The following is a 21,669-nucleotide window of genomic DNA, read 5'->3' on the forward strand; positions in this document are numbered from 1 at the left end:
GTTAATCATCAAACTAATGCTAAAACAAAACTAAACGTATTTCTAGAGTATCAGCTGTAACACACCATACAAGGGGATGCGTGGGATTTCTTGTGTTCTAGCATCACTCACAAACAGGAATGCACTGCTGTAATCCCATGTGCCTGTACACTCAGCCATTATGCTGCAAGCGCACCCAGCTGACCCAGCTCCATGAGTGCGGGCAAAAACGAAATCAATATACAGTGAATGAAACGCTATATGGGAAAACCGAGAAACAATAAAACTCTGGGAAACGTGAAAGGATCAGTGTGTGGAAACTTGGGTTAATGCGATAGAACAAATCTCTTAAGGTCACAGACACATACCAATAATTCAATCACCGTTGGGTTAAATGTTAAGAGTTCACAGTGAAAGACCATTCAATTTCAAGCCACTCATGTCCCCATCGGTTGTTCTCAGCTGTGCATTGCCATCTATTAATATTGCAAAGGGTGACAATGACAGTGGCCAGTGATCCAAATATAATTCTGGATGTAATGTACCCCCTCCCCCTCCTACTCGTCGTTCCCCTGAGAGAGAACATCGAAAAAGATTTGTTCTTGTTCTAAAGTCTAGAAAATATCACCCCGCTACACGAGATGTAATAATCTCCAGCAGCCCACTCCAGTACATAGGAGCTGACAGTGTCCACCGGTTAGTTGTTTCAGAATGAATGTTTCTGCCAGTAACACAATTGTAACAACAAAATAGCTATTTTCTACTTACGGAACGTGGTGACTACTTCACTCGGAATACTGAGCAAGCTCGTCCCAAAAGAATTCACAGACTTTACAGCAAACTGGTATTTTGTGTCAGGGGAGAGACCCTTAAGGACCATGGAGTCCATTTCCACCCGCTCTGTAATAGCCACCCATTGCTGGTCTTGTTCAGGCCTGTAATAAATGGAAGATAAAGTACAGTATAATGAATAAAAATGAAAGCTAAATTGGAAACATGTGAACTATGTTCTATGATATATGATTGGAGCTTCTAACGTTATAGTCAGTGGCGGCTAGTACCTTTTTGCAGGAGAGGGGATGCCGCTGGTCACGATGCCCCCTGCCCCCACCACTGTCCTCCTGGCGCCTTCGCATTCTTGGAGCCTCTGTACTGCGCATGCGGCCAGCTTCTACGGGCTACAGTATTTCTGCAACAGTCCATAGAAGGGAAATCTCGCTCCCGGCACCTCTACAGGCACCGGAACCAGCACATGCGCAGTACAGATGTGGATTTTATGGGCTGCCGACTTATATAATGCATTGTCTGTAGATACACAGGTTGGGGTAAATTTACTATGATGAGAGTTCTATTGAAGATGGGATGTTGCCCATAGCCAGCGGCGTAACTAGTTTTTCTGCGCCCCCCTGCCGACAATGCAGGAGGCGCCCCCCACCCCGGGAAAAAAAACACAGAGCGGGGGGGAGCCGGGGTACGTGGGGGGGGTTGTGTGTGTGTGTGTGTGTTTGTGTGTGTGACGTGTTTGTGTGTATGTGTGTGTGTGTGTGTTACCTCTGGCCGCATCCGTCTGCGCCGGGTCCCGGCTCTCCCGTTTACTGCTGCTAATGAAAAAGTGACACTTGGAAAATGGCTGCCCCCATACTGCAGACGAAAAACTGTCTGCGGTATGGGGGCAGCCATTTTCCAAGTGTCACCTTTTTGTATTAGAAGCGCTGCGGCTGCAGCAGTAGCCGGGACTCGGGAGAGCTGCGACCCGGAGCAAATAAAACCACCGGCGGCAGAAGGAACCAGTGAGTAACAATAGTCCCGCAGCCCCCCCGGCGCCCACATACCCTAAGCGCCTCCCCGCCACCGCGGGGGCTGCGGGACGATAGTTATGCCACTGCCCATAGCAACCAATGAGATAATATCTACTATCTTCTAGAAGGTGCTAAGAAGTAGATTCTGATTGGTTGCTATGGGCAATAGAACTCCCATGTGTCGACATAGACACCAAAACCGTAAAAAACTCTTGTCAACTTTATGCATGTCTACCATGTCCATATTGACCTAAAACTTGTGTCAACCTTCTGTCAATGTCGACCTAGGGTATTCTACCATTCTTAGGTGTCATCATCGACCATTATACTGTAACCTGTAAAGCAATATGCAACAGTTACGCACAACTTGTATATATCGGGATAGTTGATGATGGTCACTAATTTCAAAGGACAATTTCCATTTTTTTATCAGTTTGGACCAACTGTATAATGTATCTACTACTTACTAGCAAATTCTTATTCTAACGATTCTATACATTCTATATACGGTATGGGCAGTACGGATGGTGTAATGGTTAGCAGTACTGCATCACAGCACTGAGGTCATGGGTTCTATCCCCACCATGTGTTATATATACGGGGCAGTACGGATGGTGTAATGGTTAGCATTACTGCCTCACAGCACTGAGATCATGGGTTCTATCCCCACCATGTGTTATATATACGGGGTAGTACGGACGATGTAATGGTTAGCATTACTGCCTCACAGCGCTGAGGTCATGGGTTCTATCCCCACCATGTGTTATATATACGGGGTAGTACGGACGGTGTAATGGTTAGCATTACTGCCTCACAGCGCTGAGGTCATGGGTTCTATCCCCACCATGTGTTATATATACGGGGTAGTACGGACAGTGTAATGGTTATAGCATTACTGCCTCACAGCACTGAGGTCATGGGTTGTATCCCCACCATGTGTTATATATACAGGGTAGTACGGACGATGTAATGGTTAGCATTACTGCCTCACAGCACTGAGATCATGGGTTCTATCCCCACCATGTGTTATATATACGGGGTAGTACGGACGGTGTAATGGTTATAGCATTACTGCCTCACAGCACTGAGGTCATGGGTTCTATCCCCACCATGTGTTATATATACGGGGCAGTACGGATGGTGTAATGGTTAGCATCACTGCCTCACAGCACTGAGGTCATGGGTTTGATTCCCACCATGTGTTATATATACAGGGCAGCACGGACGGTGTAATGGTTAGCATTACTGCCTCACAGCACTGAGGTCATGGGTTCTATCCCCACCATGTGTTATATATACAGGGCAGTACAGACGGTGTAATGGTTACATTACCGCCTCACAGCACTGAGGTCATGGGTTCAATTCCCACCATGGCCCTAACTGTGCGGAGTTTGTATATCCCTCCACCGTGCTTTAATGGGCTTCCTCAGGGTACTACGGTTTACTCCCACAATCCAAAAATATATGGGATACGGTCATTGGGTCTACAGCAAGTTGGCTGACACGCGTTAGGTCAACATGGGTTTAGGTCGATAGGTCATTAAGTCGACACAAGCATTAGGTCGACAGTCAAAAGGCAGACATGGGGTTTTTTGAGGCGATACTAGGGCATGGTGGGAGAATAAAATAGTGTGCTGAGCGCAGCGAGGACCGTGCCTGAAGCATTGCGAGCGGATACGACGCACTGGAAACTGTGTCCATGTCGACTGTGTCGACATTCGGGTCAAATAACAGTGAACACCCTCATGTCGACCTATTGACCTAAACCCATGTCGACCTAGACCCATGTCAACCTAGAACCAATGTGACCTAACAGTGTCGACCTAACGCTTGTTGACCAACTTGCTGTAGACCCAACGATCCCAACCCAAATATAATGGTAGGTTCATTGGCTTCCAACAAAAATTAACCCTAGAATGTCTGTGTGTGTGCGCGTGTGCATGTGGTAGGGAATATAGATTGTAAGCTCCACTGGGGCAGGGACTGATGTGAATGTTCAAAAATTCTCTGAAAAGCTCTGCGGAATATGGGGGTTATTCTGATTCACTCGCAAAGGCACAATCACTCTCTAATGGACAAAACCATGTGCACTGCAGGTGGGGCTGATGTAACATGTGCAGAGAGAGTTAGATGGGGGGGGGGGGGGTACTTCAAGCTGATATCTATATTGCAGTGTAAAAATAAAGCAGCCAGTACTTACCCTGCACAGAAACAATAAAACACCCAAATCTAACTCTCTCTGCACATGTTACATCAGCCCCACCTGCAGTGCACATGGTTTTTTCCATTAGAGAGTGATTGTGCCTTTGCAAATGAACCAGAACAACCCCCAATGTGTGTGCTATATAAGAAATGGTTAATAAATAAACAAAATTACTATTTATTGAAATATTTTTTAGAACAATAGTACCGTATTATCGCGGTCAGTAAATATTAGACGATAGGGGTTGTAGTGCTCCCATTGCTGCAGAGATAATAGTGCGTATACCCTGCATGGATGACGCAGGGGTAACTTGCCCCAGGAAGCTATATTTACAGCATTGGTATTTATGAATGAGACCGGTAATAGCTGTGTACAGAGCAACCAGCAGAAGCCACCAGATTTTAGTCAGCTCTCAGGAAACAGACATTGACGTCCCATCACTGTATTATTATTATTATATCAGGTCAGGGGTCACAACACGTAAAGCAAAAATAATAGACCACAAATAAATTGTTTGTTGCCACAGAACAGGATGATAAATGAGTTGGAGATAGATATAGATAGGACACCGTGGGAGTGTAGGCTGTGGTCACAGGAAGCCGGTGAGAGGGACCCTCTTCAGATCATGGACTCATACACATGGGGGTTACCATAAACTGTTTGATGAGACAATCTATTAAATGCACTTGGACGCGGTTTGCACAGAAAAAAACAAGCGGACAGACCGGTGTGTGCACAGTCTCTGGTGCGAGTTCACTCTCTGATCGAAATTTACTAAGATGGGAGTTCTATTGAAGATTGGATGTTGCCATAGCAACCAGTCTGATTCTATCGATTGTCTCCTTGACGGTAAATAAATCGGAAGTAGGATTTAATTGGTTGCTATGGGCAACATCTCAGCTTCAATAGAACTCCAATCTTAGTAAATATCGCCCTCTGTCTGCAGCACCCAGAAGCACTAACACCCAGGGCCGGTACCAGGCGGGGGGGACGCCCCGGCGCTCGCCATCGCTTCGTGCGGGGGGGGGGTGCGGCCGTCGCCACCCCCGTCGTGCGCCCCCCCCCCCGATGGAGCGGAGGTGACCGCACTGATCCCCCCTCTCCCCTCACCTCCCTGCAATGCCCGGGCTGTGCATCACCTCACCCGGCACCCTCCGTCCCCTCCCCTCACGGAGGAGGGGACGGAGGGTGCCGGGTGAGGTGATGCACAGCCCGGGCATTGCAGGGAGGGAAGAGGAGAGGGGGGGGATCAGCGCGGTCACCATCACTCCATCAGGGGGGGTTTTGATGCGGCCACACATCTCACGGGGGGGGGGGGGGGGGGGATAGAGTTGCTTACCTCCATGGGGGGGACGGGACCTCCTGCTCCTTTCTTCCGCCCTCCAGTGGCAAATGCCTAAGGCTGCCTAGTGGTGGCGCCGGCCCTGCTAAAACCATGGCAATGGTCACTAAGGGGGTTAGCCTTGCAAGTCCACCAAACCCTGCCATGCGAATTGCTGGCTGGCGCCACCCATTCGCAAGGGTGACTCACTAGCAGGGGCTTGCGAATGGATTTTACACAGTAACATCCATCCACAGGGCAGGGAGAACCTCCCACATCTTTCGATGGTCGCCGACCAAAGATGTGGAAGGTGCACGCATATAAAAATGTCTCTCAAGTCACAAATATGCGTGCATGCTGGGAAGGAAATAGGCGGGCAGCTGACATCCGGTGATTTCTGCTGCCCGCCCCCAGAACCAGCATCATGTCCTCATTAGCAAGAGCAGGGCCAGTGTTCTAATGGGAACTGAGTTGAGGAAGAAAATGAAGGCCTAAAATATTCCATTCCTTTTAGCTATCCAATGACTGCCTTTGTGTAAATGGTAGATTTTATTTTAAGTGCGTCTGTTTTGTCCTGTAAAATAATTTTAGTCACATTATTAAAAAAAATGTATCGGAGACTGACCTTGTGTACTCCACTGTGTAATACTGAACCGGGGAGCTGCCTTCACTGGCTCCTTGTTTCCAGGAAATGGCGACTTCCACGTCTGACACAACCACCACCTGCGGCTGTAATGGAGGATCGGGGACCATGCACTGATCTGAAGCAAAGAAAATAAATCTGATCAGCTGCATTTATTCCTATGAACAAACCTCTCAGAAAACCTGAAGCAAAAGATTAAATAAATAAAAAATTAGAAAGACACGAAATAGGAATGAAAAGCTGCCAGGAAGGAACCCATCGTCATATAATCTCCGGAGACAGATCATGGATTCGATTTGTAAAGTGATTACCGCATTGATTCATTACATTCATCAACATCATTCGCAGCTCATTTGTGAGGTAATACTGCAACACGCGCGCACAAAAATCAATTGCAAAACAGCTCTAACAAGAATCAGTACAAATCAGGGGTGCTGATTATCCGTGTTACACCAATGCCATACACACACAGTGCTGTGCAATAGCAGCCAATGATTATCATACATCACCCGGAGCTGCCAGTTTACCGGTTCTAACAGACAGTATGCTGAGTGAGTGTATATATATATATATATATATATATATATATATATATATATATTCTTATATATTTAGCCAGATCTGTCACTCATCCCCTGTGTGTATAACGTCCAAGCCCAGCGCTATACACAAACCTGCCCCCCCTAGGGAAAAGACCAGTGTTATACACACCACTAACCCCATGACATCACCTCCCCCCGCCCAGCCAGGGCTACAGTACACGGCCACCATCCACCATGGTGTAGGTGAGTGGCACCCCGAACCCCCCCCCCATGCGATTCACAGACCCTCGCGACTCCCCCCTCCCGTGATTCACGACCCCCCTCCTATGATTCATGGCACCCCCCTCGCCCCCCCTCCTGCGATTCGCGGCCCCCCACGACCCCCCTCCCGCGATTCGCGACCCCCCTCCCGTGATTCACGGACCCCCACAACCCCCCCTCCCGCAATTCGTGGACCCCCCTTCCCGTGATTCATCCCTACTCTGCAACAGCCCAAAACCTTTACTACCCCTCATTCCCACACACCCCTATCACTGCCCTGCCTCCTGTTCTCCTGCCCCATAACTTCTGCCAGTGGGCACCCTGTGTTGCCCACATTCCCCTATCATGCTTTACCACCCAGCCTCCTGCTCTCATGCACCCTAACTCCCACCCAGTAGGAGGAGACACTGACTCAGGGGCACCGTCCTGTACTCCTGCGCTGGCATGCTGGATGCTCACCCACTGGTTGGAGCTGCACAGTGTCCCCCACCCTCCTCTGCACCAGCGCAAAAGCTTTAATCCCCCTCATACCCACACACCCCTATCACTACCCAGCTTTCTGCTCTCCTGAACTGTAACTTCCACCACTGGGGAGTCGCTGACGCTGTTTTGCCCACATGCCCCGTATCATGCCTCATAGCCCAGCCTCCTGCTCTCATGCACCCGAACTCCCACCCAGTAGGAGGAGACACTGACTCAGGGCCACCATCCTGTACTCCTGTACTGCCACGCTGGACCCTCACCCACTGGCAGAAGCTGCACAGTGTCCCCCACCCTCCTCTTTAGTCCCCCTTATGCCCACACACCCCTATCACTACCCAGCTTCCTGCTCTCCTGTGTCGTGACCTCCGCCAGTGGGGAGCCGCTGACTCAGAAACACCCTACTATACTATTGCACACACACACCTAAACAACACGCACACACAGCCCCCCCCCCACACCCACAAATGTCATTGTACCCTCCACACTATCAATGTACATCTTACTCTGTAACCGCTTTTTAATTAAACAAAACAATACACACCCCCTTCCACATCATATGCTCTCTATTTAACACATTTCACCTATAACTGAAGTTGCCATACAGGCATCTTTCATACAATTCTAACCATCTTTCTCATATACAAATGTTCACAAATTAAGGGGGCGCAGCCCCTTACGACGGTGTGAAGAGCTCCCGTAGGGCACGATGAATCACCTAGTTTATATATATATATATATATATATATATATATGTGTGTGTGTGTGTGCCTTGCAGCTGGCAGTGCTTGATAAAAATGAGTCTCATGAATAATAGATGGTACATTTACAAAATAATGTCAAATGAGGCCATTTACTAAGCTGAAATCTACAGACTTATGGCTGGAACAGCTTTCTTGTACCCCCCACTGTCCGCCATGTAATAATATAAACTGTACTGGATAAACCTGCGTTTTTCCGGACACTCCTAAAAAAACGGCCAGTTATCACACACAAATGGTAACTTCCTGTAAGTCAAGTGGCGAGAGGGCTGTGAAACTTGTAATGTAAAGTTTGTCGCTGTTTGGCCTCGCACATGCGCACTGCGATCTGTCTGCATACACAGTCATGCAACAATTGATCAATTGCAAATTCGCACAACAGTGATTAGCTCTGAATATCACCCTAAGGCCACATGTATTAAGCTTCAAAAAGTGATAAAGTGGAGAGTGATAAACGACCAGCCAATCAGCTTCTAATGACCAGGTTACAGGCTGGGTTTGAAAAATGACAGGTAGGAGCTGATTGACTGGTTGTTTATCACTCTCCACTTTATCACTTTTTGAAGCTTAATACATCTGGCCATTAGTGCCTAACCTTAACCCTACCTTCCCCATAGTCTAACTATAACCCACCCATCCAGTCTAACTATAACCCCCCTCATCTAGTGCCTAAATCTACTACCCTCCCTTTCATTGGCCTGACCCCAACCCATACTTGCCTACCCTCCCGGAATGGCCGGGAGGGTCCCACAAATCGGGTCCCCCTCCCAGCCCCCTGGGAAGGTGGGCAAGTCTCTCGCATTAATCGCCACAGCCCCTGCTCCCCTCTTACCCGCAGTATAAAATTCTGAATTTTCAGGAGGGGGCAGGGCTAAAATTACGCCGCAAATTAATGCGGATGCCGGTCGTTGGGGCAGAGCTTGGTGACGCCAGCCTTGCCCCGCCCCAAAAATGTAGCCTCATACCACCCCCCTTTCACTCCTCTCCAGGCTTCTCACGGAGAGGAGTTTTAAAAAGTCGACAAGTATGCCCCAACCACCACAGCATACTTATGTTTGGCACCCTGGCAGTCAGGATTCCAGCGCTGGCATACTAACTGATGTCGTGATTCTGGCACCAGTCTCTCAGCGGTAGTCAGGATGCCAGTTTCAGTATAGTGAATGCCAGTGTCCCGACTGCTGGGGTGTTTAACGCATCCCTTATTAAGATCGTATGCAGGAATGGAAGGTCAGCTCTTCTGGTAACCAATCAATCGGCTCTAACTGCCATGTTGCATCGGTGTTTGAAAAATGACAGTTAAACGCTGGTTTATCTCTGTACACTTTATAGGAAAGATGTAATAAGCCTTGAAAAGTGATAAAAAAAGAGTGATAATCCACCAACCAATCAGCTTGTGACTATTTTTCAAACACGTCAGTTAGGATCTGATTGGCTGGTGCTTAATCACTTCTCAAACTTAGTACATCTGGCCCGATGTCTCTCCAAGGGCCAGATCATAAAGGTCCATACACACTGGGCGATTTTGTGCTGAAAGCCGCTTAAACGAGTAAACTGAGCTCAAAGTCACCCAGGGCCTTTAGTCGCACACAGAAGTACAGCTAGTTCCAGCCCAAGTAGTGAGTGTACTTTTACTATGGACTTTTGGAACATAGTCATGCAACTTAGATCCATAGATGTAAAATGTACAGAGAGGTTTAGATTTAGGGTTTGTCCAAACTGTTATCTAAATTGCAGTATATAAACATAAGGCACACTTGCTTACATTCATGGAAGTTGTTGGAGCCTCCCGATTTTCTAGTTAGTCCCCTGCTTCTCTGGAAAACTAGGTGGATCTCCCCAATCTCATAGTTCGCAGGTTGGGGAGATAATATCAGGAATCGCAGTGCCGTATTGTGGGGGGCTGGGCTAAATTACGTGAGTAGGGTCATTTATACCGATCTCACCCCCCCCCCCCCAAATTACCACAATAGGGGGTGGGGCCTGATGATGCGTGGGACCGGAACCCTTACAGTGCATTAATATTGACCATAGCTGGGTTAACCATTATACAACCTAGGCACCAGCCTAGGGTTCTGTGTGTACTGAGGGGCCCGGATTATGTTACACAGTTTTTATGCAAATGGCTTTCGGAAAGTGGCATCAAACCAATATCTTGCCTAATGCCCCATTGGGTTCTAATCACGCCCTGATCATGGCCCATGTATGACCTAATCTTGCACGACCCATGAAATTGAAGCAATGCATGTGTGAGGCGCCTCTGCTCAGCGCCCAGTAATCAGGAGGAACGTCTGGGTTGCATAGAGTGTAAGTGAATTAGTAAAGGCTCTTACCTTGAGATAAGGTTGAGACATCTCTTGGCATGCTGGCTCGACCCTTCCCTGCCCAGCTATAGGCTCCGACACTGACCCGGTGCAGAGTCCCCGGCTGTAAATTGCTGAGGACAGCTTTCTGATTGGAGGGATGGCAAAATAAAGTGCAGGTGCTTTAATGCATTAAAGTGTATTAGGGAATTTCATAAAAGATGCTAAATATTATAATACGGATTATAACAACACTTATATTAATAGTGCTGGCATATTCGGTATATATACATTAAAACAGACATAGAACTTTAACAGATAGACAGACAGACAGACTTGAGAAATTCAGTAAAATAAAATAAGTCAGTAAATTGTGTTTCTATGTCATCCTTAGGTCCAGCTATGTGTGGAGGGACAGGATTCGCTTCTGTTTGACCACATCATTTCACATTGGAAGTTACTAGCACTGGGTTAATGTGGGTCAATGGACTACCAAACTGATGCAAACCTGAAAGTGCCCTACGGAACCCAGTTAGGAAATCATTGGCGCATGTTAATGTAATGTATACAGTGCACTCATGAGAAATGGTTATATGAGAATACACTGCATATTCCGGTATACATACGGATGGCCAGCGGTGGGTATGGTGGCGATCAGAATACCGGCACCAGCATCGAAACGGGAGGATTCCCGACAGAGGTCAACAATACTTATCTTCCCCTGTCCCCTCCTAAACCTACCTTCCCACAGCCTATCCCTAACTACCCTCCCAGTCTAAAGGTGGGCATGCATTAGGCGACTTCTCCCCTCAAAGTTCCTGGGCAGCAAGATTGCATGCAATATATATCGCATGTGGTCCTTTTGCATGCGAGATATCGCATGCGATCCCAGCCAAGCATGCCCACTCGGAAGCAATCCAAGAGATTGCTCGGGCAGCCGGTGTGACTCGCAGGCTCCGATGCGACGTGCACAGGCCACGCATCGCACCGGACCTGCTGTTATTCACATGCAAATTTCCTGTGTTTGGTCGATGCAATCGCAGGAAAGGGGCCTAAATTGCAGGCGAATTGCCTAGCGTACGGGTGGCCTTGGCTCTACCACCCCTATTATTGCCTAATCGTACCTCGCCTCCTAAACTTTACCCTGCCACTTCGCGGCCTAACCCTTACCCCACCCTAGTGCCTAAAGTGCCTAACCCTCCCTCCCTGCAGCTTAACCCTATCCTTTCCTCTCCCACAGCCTAACCCTAACCCCCACTTCTCAAACTTAAACCCCACTCTGCTGCCGGGCCTAACGCTACCGCTCCCCATATACAAAGTTCTAGCAAGCAGTGAAAGAGTTAGGATCATTTATTTCCAGGCTATAATTGACAGATGGCAATGATGTTGCAAAAAAAATTTAAAAAAATCACACAGAACATTTTTAGTTATTTAAGTGCAACTCGTATGCCCAATCAGCATGTGTGAACTACAGTAGATGACTCAGTGGTGTGTCTGTACTAATCAGGAGAAAGTCAAATCCTACTCAAACCATCTGCCACATCCTCCTATTCCACACAGTCATTCAAATACCTGCCCCACAATAAAACCCTGTGAGATGTAACGTACTTCAACCACTTATTCTGCCGAGTATCAAAAGTACTTACAAATGTCTCCACGGCATCCAGTTGCCCCTGAAAGAGAAAAAGTCACATGGCTAAAATCCATCTATAATGATAAGATTTTTAGATTGCATTTTAAAATGTACCAAGCGTATTAGACAGACAATGGGCGGTATTCAATGAGGCTGATTCGCCAGGTTTTTATGGCGATTTTGTGCTGTAAGGCGAATTTCTGACTAAAACGGTGAATCACCCTATTCAATGACCAGATGGCGAATACATTTCAAGGTTTTTTTCGCCATGATTCACTGAGTAGCAATCGCTATCTTTTTATGGTGAAGTGGAAGGTGAACTTTTAAAATAAAGTGTTTTGTTTTTTACAATTGGTGTCTGGAATTTTATTCTGAGGAGGGGCATGCTATTTTTATTCATGTGCTGTAAGCACATGAATATATATTTAATTTAAAAAAAAAAATATATATATATATATATATATATATATTTTTTTTTACACAGACCAGCCAACAGGGGGCCGGAGCCGAGCCGCTCATTAGATATTCATATATTCACTTCACCCGATCATTACATATGCATGATCGGGTGTAGGGAATATACCCGGTCCCCTGCTGGCACCCCCGGGGGGCAGCCTGTGCTGCCTGGCTCCCGGGGAGCCCACCTCCCCCCCACAAACGTTCTGGGGCAGGCAGGGAGACTTCCATCTCCCTGCCTGCCACCGTCCTGCGGCAGCGAGCCCCTGACTCGTTGAATACCGGAGCCGCCGAGGCTCCGGAACGCAGCGAGCAGTGGCGAATGTGCAGCGAATCCTAAACAGGATTCGCTGCACGTCGCCAGTATTCACATTGAATACCGTCCAATGTGTGGGTAGTGTTCCCACCGAGTTATAGACCTTTAAAAAATAAAATAAAAAAGACTTGGCGTTTAAAGGACTCGGAGCTGTATGGAGAAAGTACGCTATCCTCCGAGATCTGCACAAAGGCGTTACGCCATAGGACGGTTACAGAAGAGCTGTGGCCACAGGTTCTCTCTATGAACAACATTTTGGCTAGCCAGTAACAAAGATAATTTAATAACAATTCCTAATAAATAGGTCCCGATTCAGTAAAAAAAAAAAGTACTTTTGTGTCTGGAAGAAAGCAGGGGGGTAATTAAGGCCTTATCGCATGGCTGGGAATTCGCACAGCGGACATTTATCAATAGACTGTGATAAAACAGAAATATATCGACATACATTTTTCTCCAGCAACTCATCAATAAATCTATGTTATATTATATTTATTTACTTAAATGTCATAAGACATTGCTTGTTGCACAATTCCCTAGCCGCGGGGTATAAGGCTCTACCATAATCAGCAGGTGTTTGTCAGATCAGTGGCGTAACTATAAAAATTGCCCTCCCTCCCCCCCCCCCGCCGAAAATTTTGGCAGCGCACCCTCCCCCCGACAAATATCGTCAGCTCCCCCTTCCCCGCCGCCCATGCCCCTGTGCCCCCGTGCCTTACCCTCCGCTGTGTTTCAGTCCCGGCCCCTATCCTGGCTTCTGCCGGTATGCTCTATGCTGCTGGTTTGAAAACGGACCATCACAAAATGTCCACCTCCATACAGCAGACAGTTTCAGAGAACTGTCTGCTGTATGGGGGCGGACATTTTATGATGGTCCATTTTCTTTCAGCAGAAGCCAGGGTAGGAGAGGAGCCGGGACCTCTGCACAGACAGGTAAATCTGCGGGTCCCGGTCGCAGAACAGCGGCATTACAATAGCCCTGCAGACCCCCGGCGCTCACACTTACACAGCCCCTCCCCGCGACCGCGGGGTCTGGGGGGCTATTGTTACGCCACTGTGTCAGATGAAGCAACCATTTTATTTGACTACGACTTGCAGAAATTATTTCAAAATGGCGTAGGGATTGAAATGCTTTTGTAGAAAGTGGATTGTTAAAGAATTGTCTTTTGTTTAAATTAAAGTGATCAGAAGTCGCCAGGAAGTCTGGAGCATCTTGTTGACAAAAGATAACAGGGCCACGCATGCGTAGAGCCCAAGGTCACTGAATGTTTCCCCAGCAACAAGAAGTTGGGTGATGGGTGATGGGTGAATTATGACATTATCGGGAAAATGTACTAAGATGGGAATTTTACTTCACTTGGGATGTTGGTATGGGCAACCAATAAGAATCTACTTCTTATTTATTTAGCACCCTCTAGAAGATAATAGACAGGATCTGATTGGTTGCAACATCCCTTGTGAAGTAGACTCCATTTCACCCTATGATTGAAGCAGAGCCGAATTTCCCATTAGGCACGTGAGGGGCGGCACATGTTTGGGGGCTGCACTTGGATGCCTGTGTTAGTACTGTCAGCCCAAAATGTACCAATAACTGCAAAATATCCACTGTACTGTACTATATTCCATCTTAAATATAGTGTAAATGGATGGGACAGATACTGCCCCTGTAACCTGTCCTACTTAGTAAATATGTATACATAATAAAAGAACATGTCACAGTTAGTGGCTTTTTTTATAAATCTATTACATTGGCTATTATCAAATGAGGGCTTCTAAATAATCAATAAAAATAATACAATTAGGTGGGGGTGGGGGGTGAACATTATTGTTGTGCCTAGGGGTGCCCTCATCCCTAAATCCGCCCCAGGATTGAAGGCAGAGCTGTGCAATGAAAATTTGACACATGAATAATTAATTAATGAAACGTAGTAATGGGCCCCATACATCAGCAATCACAATTTATGGATTTCCAGATCCAGGGATTTTTTAGCCAGATAAATGGATTTTACAATCTATCTGACTTTGCCCACACATTACAGATTTATTTCAGTGATCGGCAGATTTTTCCATCTAAAGATTGCATCTTTATATCTGGAAATTGCCCAATCGATTGCTGTTCATAATGTAAATAGATGGAGAAGATGAATTGGGAATGCCCACACATATAAAAAAGATCTGCAGATAATACCAGATTATTAAACATGTTTAAAAACCTGATTAAGCAATCGATTGGCGATTTTGATTGGGATTGCCAAAAGGGGAAGCCCACACATCTAAAATTAATTGTGGCAATCATCTCCATATCTGAAAATTGTCACAATTAATTGCTGATGTATGGGGCCCATTAGGTATAAATATTGGAGATAAGAGAAGGAGGGAGTAGGCAGTTAAGGAAGAAGAGGCAAACACGTGGAAGGAGGGGGACTGGAGGTAACTATGAATGGCCTATCATGGCTGATCACTGTCCTTGTTAGGTTTCCATTTTGATTTGATTTAGAATTATTGTTGAAGTATAAGCCAATCAATTCCATGTTTCATGTGTTAGTCTGCGTTTGCAAATACCTGTAATCAAGCTATCTTTTAAGTAAAGCATTGTCATACATTTTTACAAGTTAGTGTTGGTGTGCAATTATTTTAGCGCTTGTCATTACATTTAAGGGTTATAAAGTACTCAGATATAAGAATGATTTTAGAACTGCGAATGCGTACCATTCCTAGTACGCTTGGATGGGGCCGTCCTGTGATAAAAGTCTGCTACTTTTTTTCATCTCTGGCCGTTCGCCAGGTGATTGACAGGAAGTAGATGTCTCGGGGTGGTAACTGGCCATTTCATGGGAGTGCAAGGGAAAAAACACAGATGTGCCCCAAAAAATCTGGAAGTGTCAGGGAAAATGCAGGCGTGCCTGAGAGTTTTAGGGAAGGGTGTGTGACGTCAGCTCCAGGCCAGATATGTCTGTTTTCAGCTCAGCCGCAGAGTAGGCTGAGCCTGCGATAACTGATGCCCAGTGGGAAAATCTTCAGATGGTGAGAGGCATATGAATGGGGTTTTGAAGATTTTCGCACAGATGAGAATAGATTAGCAGGCATACACATCTATTTGCACAGCAATCACATTAATTCGCAAGTCGGGATTTCACTCTAAATAGACAACGTGTAAGACAGATCCGTTTGTGCGCCTGGCAGCCTGAAGGAAGGTACAACTCTGGCGGTATCCCTATACCCCCAATAAACCAAACAAAAAAGACAAAGATGTAGATGTTCCCTCCAATGGCACCATCGGAGTGACAGAGGCAGAGATGTCTATAAAGGGACACTATTGTGTGGTATAACATGTATAAGGGGTACTTTTGAGACCTAAAATGAATAAGAGGCACTACTGTGCATCATAATTTGAATAATATGCTGTAATATGTATCACATGCAGTGCATGCGGTGTAATATGAATAAGATTGTGCTACTGTGTGGCATAACTTGAATAGAGGGTACTGTTATGTGACTATAGCCCTTTGTTGTGAGACCACTGTCTGGTTTGCATGGGGTTGGCAAAAACCCTAGCACTGGCCCTGGCTCCTCCTAATGGGGTGGTAGGTGGCAGGGGAAGTGAGTTTGACCACCTCTCCAGGACCACTTTAAGCCCTGGATACGCCCACTCCAGTTGCATCGTTTCCTTCTGATGGAACCATTGGAACCTGCATCACAAATGCAGTGATTGAGGCTCTATGTATCAAGTGAGATCGCGCCGGCTAATTTATGCACATCCAGAAAATACCTTCTGAATGGCCATAACATGCCTGCATTTACCTGCAAGACTTAATTCAGCGTGAACCTCTAATTAGAGAAATTGCAAAGCAAATGATTATTGTACGACATACATATGTGAGGGGAATTACATACCACCCAACTTGTCAGCCAAGCAAAGAGGGACAGCTGCGGCCGAAATTAGTAGGCGTGGCTTAGCGGCAGGGGGCATGGCCTACAAATTGCCTCATTCCGACGAGGCCACTCCCCATTTTCGCCACTGTGGGGGCCTGATCAGCGGCTCTGTAAACTGCCGGCAAGCCCCCAGCCTCTCCGTTGCGGAAATAGATGGTCTATTCACCAGACGACAGGGGGGACACCCTACCGTCCCCCACCACCATAGGCGAATCTAGAATTATGGTATTGGGTGGTCCCAGATCTAGACATAACAGCAGGGGAGCCTTTGCGCGGCGCAGCCGCGCGCCAAAAAGGGGGCGTGGTCTCATGGGAAGGAGGCGTGGCATCACAAAAAGGGGTGTGGTATTACACTTTAGACCATACACAGTAATGCCCATTACACATTTTAGCAAACTCCGTAATACCCATTACACATAAAGCCACACGCCATAATGCCAATTACACATAAGGCCACACACCATAGTGCCCATTACACATTGTGCCACATATCATGATGCCCATTACATACTATATAACAAACCGTAATGCCCATTACATATTTGCCACATAAGTGCTGCTTACCTACATGCTCATTGCTAGGGGGTTCTTGCTTGATGGCACCATAGTACCCATTACACATGATGCCGCACACCATAGTAGCTATATCTTTGGAACCAACTGATCCATTTACATGAGACCAGTATCAGTGGCGTAAGTTCGTCCCAGGTGCCCGGAGGCAAGATGAATGTTGCCCCCCCCCACACACACACACTTTATTATAGATAATGCAATATGCTACTGTGCCACTGACTTCAGCATATATTCATAGTTTAACTTACTCTTACTCCCTCCTTCCTTGCTCCTCTACCTCCGTCTGTTACCCCTCCACCTCACCATCGACTGTTCAACCCTACACCTCTCACTCCACCACCTCCAAGCCCTGTCACCACTGCATCTCTCACTCTGTTCACCTCTCCATCTCCCTGTTACCACTGCCCCTCTTACTCCTTCCTTCCCTGCACCTTTCTGTCACCTCTCATTCCCACCTCCCCTGCACCTTTCCTTCCATCACCCCCCATCTCCTTCGACCTCTCACCCTACACCTCTCACTCCTTGCACCTCTTTGTTGACCTTTCATAGCAGGAATTTTATGGGGGGGGGGGGGGTGTATATATATATATATATATATATATGGTGTGGAGCCATCATGACACAGTAGAAAGCAAGACCACTAGCTAAGCTTACGCAGAGGGTTAAAGTTACAGGGGGAGGGGCACTGGGCTTGCTAGATGGGGGGGGGGCACTGGGCTAGGGATGGGGGATGGCAGTACCAACCTTTGGATTACTTGTCAGGGTCACGCACGTTGCAGCATCTCAGCTTTGGCTGCTGCAGTGCTGCTGCTTTAACATCACAATCTGCGCTGGAGCCGGCGCTGGGGAGGGACAGAGAGGGGAGCCGCCACTCCTGTTCCCACCGCTGGATGGGGCTCATCATTATCCGCGGTTTGGGAGGGACGGGGGAGCTGCCAGGTCCTCCCGATCCTGTGCTGGTAATCATCACGGCCGGTGGAGTTGGAAGGAGTGAGAAGCAGCCAGTTCCTGATCCCCCGCTGGGTATCATCATGGCTGGGGGTGGGCTGACAGGTCCTGGACCTAGTTTCGGTGTCATGATGAGAGGCGCTGGGGGAGTGGGAAGCCACCTGTGGGGAGACTCGAGATGTGGGAGGGGCGGCGGCAGGGAGTGCGTCAGAGGCTCAGAGCCGAATGCCAATAACTGCTGAGGGGAGTGGGACGGATGGACGGGCACTGTCTGCTACTATTGGTAGTAGCACTAGCGAGTAATGTTAGCAGGTCCTTTGTGCTGGGGCACTTTTTCACAGGGGCTGGGGACTCTCCGGCTGGACTCCCAGGAGGCAATGGAGCCAGTGCCCCCTTTGAGGCTGGCGCCCGGCGGCAGATGACTCCATTGCCTCTGGGAGTTCCGCCACTGACCAGTATCATATTGAAGAACTTTTGAGTTGGCTTCGAATGATTTTGGTCCCGTTAAACTGGGCTGTTTGGTTCCAGAGAAATCTGCCCTCAAAAAACATAAACAGTCATGAAATTACATTTAAGAAATGAAAAAAAAAAAACGGTTTAACCTCAATATCCCTGGAACCAATTAATCCATATAGATTCAGCCTGGTATCAGATTGAAGGCCCAGCGATTTGGGTTCGACTGAGATCAACCTTGAGCTTCAGTGATGCCGAAGGGGGAACTGGCAGCCGTTGAACTGGCAGCCGTTGAACTGGGTGGGGGTCCTATGTTATCCTATTGGGAAAACGTTCCAGCTTTGCCTGGCCGTATCTCCGGTTCCCAGAGGGCTAGAGACACGGGGCTGGGCTCGTTGGAAAGCCCTATCCATCAGCTACAAAATGGGTGGTCCTGTGCACCCCCGGACCACCCCCTAGATTCGCCTATGCCCACCACGGGACACTGCCGGCCCCGGGCGGGATGCGGGAATGTCCCCAGAAATCAGGATATTCCAGCAGAAAGCGGGACAGTTGGGAGGTATGTAATTAAAACTGACAATGCGTATGAATTGTAAATGCATGAAGCTGAGGTTTGGGGGGCAAAGTCCTGCCTTTTTCTAGTGTGGTTGGAAAAAGCAGGTGCTCCCACGCATTTTTTATGGCGGGTGTCTGACATCAGCAATCAACACTTCCAGCCTGTCTCGATCACAGTTCTGTGGAAGCCTCAGACCTACTCTCATTTACACAGATGAATTGCGAATGGATTTGCGAATAAATGGCGGTTAGTGAACCAATAGCTGTTTTGCGACTGCATCTGAATTGGGCCCAATGCAAGCTACAATGTGTATACAAACTAGCACCATACACTTCCTCTATTTTGAAATTAGTAAATGACCTTCTACTAAGGGTCAAAGTACAATTTTAAAATGTTCAGCACATTGAGACTTGAACAGGAGTTAAAAAAATAATTAAAATAGCTAATAAAAATAAACTCGAGACACCGCACCAGTTAATTGGGTGCAATGCAGCTTTAATAACTACTAAACTTAAATAATTTAGAAGCATCTCTAAAAGTATTCACGTAATTATGAAACTTACCAAGTTCAACATATCCAATTTAAGGGGAACATCCTGAGTTAGCTGTTTCACGTGTTTACCGTTAATTACCTCCGTGTAGAAAACCTTCAAAAGAGATGTTGAAAATTAAAAATGTGGCACAATCTGTTCCTTAGCAAATAGTGTCATTAAAATGTCAAAATTAAAATGGTAATGATGTCAACAGCTTCATTTTAACAATGTGCTGGGAAAAGTTATTAAAACAAGAACAAATGAAAAATCTAGAATTAAAAAAAATGCTTTGCTGGCTCAAACATTACAAAGTTTTGAGTCAAAGACTACTACACATGCTACAAAATACATAATACTATTACAAATACTACAAAATACATAATACTACAAAACACATAATACTATTACAAATACTACAAAATACATAACAATACTACAAATCTACAAATACTACAACATATATAACAATACAACAAATACTACAAAATACATAATAATGCTACAAATGCTACAAAATACATAATACTACAACAAATACTACAAAATACATAATACTACAAATACTACAAAATACATAATACTACAAATGCTACAAAATACATAATACTACTACAAATACATAATACTACAAATACTACAAAATACATCATACTACTACAAATACTAACAAATACATAACAATACTACAAATACTACAAAATACATAATAATACTACAAATACTACAAAATACATAACAATACTACAAATACTACAACATATATAACAATACTACAAATACTACAAAATACATAATAACGCTACAAATGCTACAAAATACATATTACTACAAATGCTACAAAATACATAATACTACTACAAATACTAACAAATACATAACAATACTACAAATACAACAAAATACATAATACTACAAATACTACAAAATACATAATACTACAAATGCTACAAAACACATAATACTACTACAAAGTACATAATAATACTACAAATACTACAAAATACATAATAATACTAAAAATACTACAAAATACATAATAATACTGCAAATACTACAAAATACATAATACTACAAATGCTACAAAATACATAATACTACTACAAATACTAACAAATACATAACAATACTACAAATACTACAAAATACATAATAATACTACAAATGCTACAAAACACATAATACTACTACAAAGTACATAATACTACAAATACTACAAAATACATAATAATACTACAAATACTACAAAATACATAATAATACTACAAATGCTACAAAACACATAATACTACTACAAAGTACATAATAATACTACAAATACTCCAAAATACATAATAATACTACAAATACTCCAAAATACATAATAATACTACAAATGCTACAAAATACATAATACTACAACAAAATACATAATAATACTACAAATGCTACAAAACACATAATAATACTACAAATACAACAAAATACATAATACTACTACAAAACAGAGAGCAGCGTACATTATATACAGTTGTCGCACTGGGTGAGATGTTGCATTTTGTGGGAGTGTCTCAGATGGTTTTGGGATAGTAGGTTGACAGTCACTGGGTCGATCTCTAATGGTCGACAGTGACTAGATCAACACCTATAAATGGTCGACACACCCTAGGTAGACATTGACAAAAGTCGACACAAGCAAAGGGTTGACATTGACATGGTCAACACCGAAAAGGTTGACACAAGTTTTTTAACTGTGTTGGTGTCTATGTCGACATAGACGCCAGAAAAGTGTACCGCTGTGCTTGCCATGTTTCGAGCACGGTGCCTCACCGCTCGGCACACTCTAAAGTCTAACTCTATGCCCACTTGGGTGGTAAAGTATGAACCAAGTCGGTCTAAAGAAAAAAATATGAAAAACTCATGTCAACCTTTTCAGTGTCAAAGTCGACCTTTTGCTTGTGTCGACCTTCTGTCAATGTCTATTCCCCATAGCTGGAGGCTAATAT

General features: G+C 45.5%; 1 protein-coding gene across 2 annotated transcripts in view; it reads right to left on the reverse strand.

The window, feature by feature from the left end:
• The window catches only part of EGFLAM (EGF like, fibronectin type III and laminin G domains), a 133,709-nt gene that overhangs the window by 59,136 nt on the left and 52,904 nt on the right, over window positions 1-21,669 (reverse strand). For both annotated transcript variants that reach the window (XM_083154560.1, XM_083154552.1), the window contains exons 3-7: window positions 19,718-19,801; window positions 11,936-11,962; window positions 10,320-10,437; window positions 5,928-6,063; window positions 748-914 (exon numbers count right to left, since the gene is read on the reverse strand). In XM_083154560.1, coding sequence (XP_083010686.1) covers window positions 748-914; window positions 5,928-6,063; window positions 10,320-10,437; window positions 11,936-11,962; window positions 19,718-19,801 — 532 coding nt within the window. The remainder of the gene's footprint in view (window positions 1-747; window positions 915-5,927; window positions 6,064-10,319; window positions 10,438-11,935; window positions 11,963-19,717; window positions 19,802-21,669) is intronic.

The sequence above is a fragment of the Crinia signifera genome, chromosome 1 (assembly GCF_055691185.1).
Source record: "Crinia signifera chromosome 1, ASM5569118v1, whole genome shotgun sequence".
NCBI lineage: Eukaryota > Metazoa > Chordata > Amphibia > Anura > Myobatrachidae > Crinia > Crinia signifera.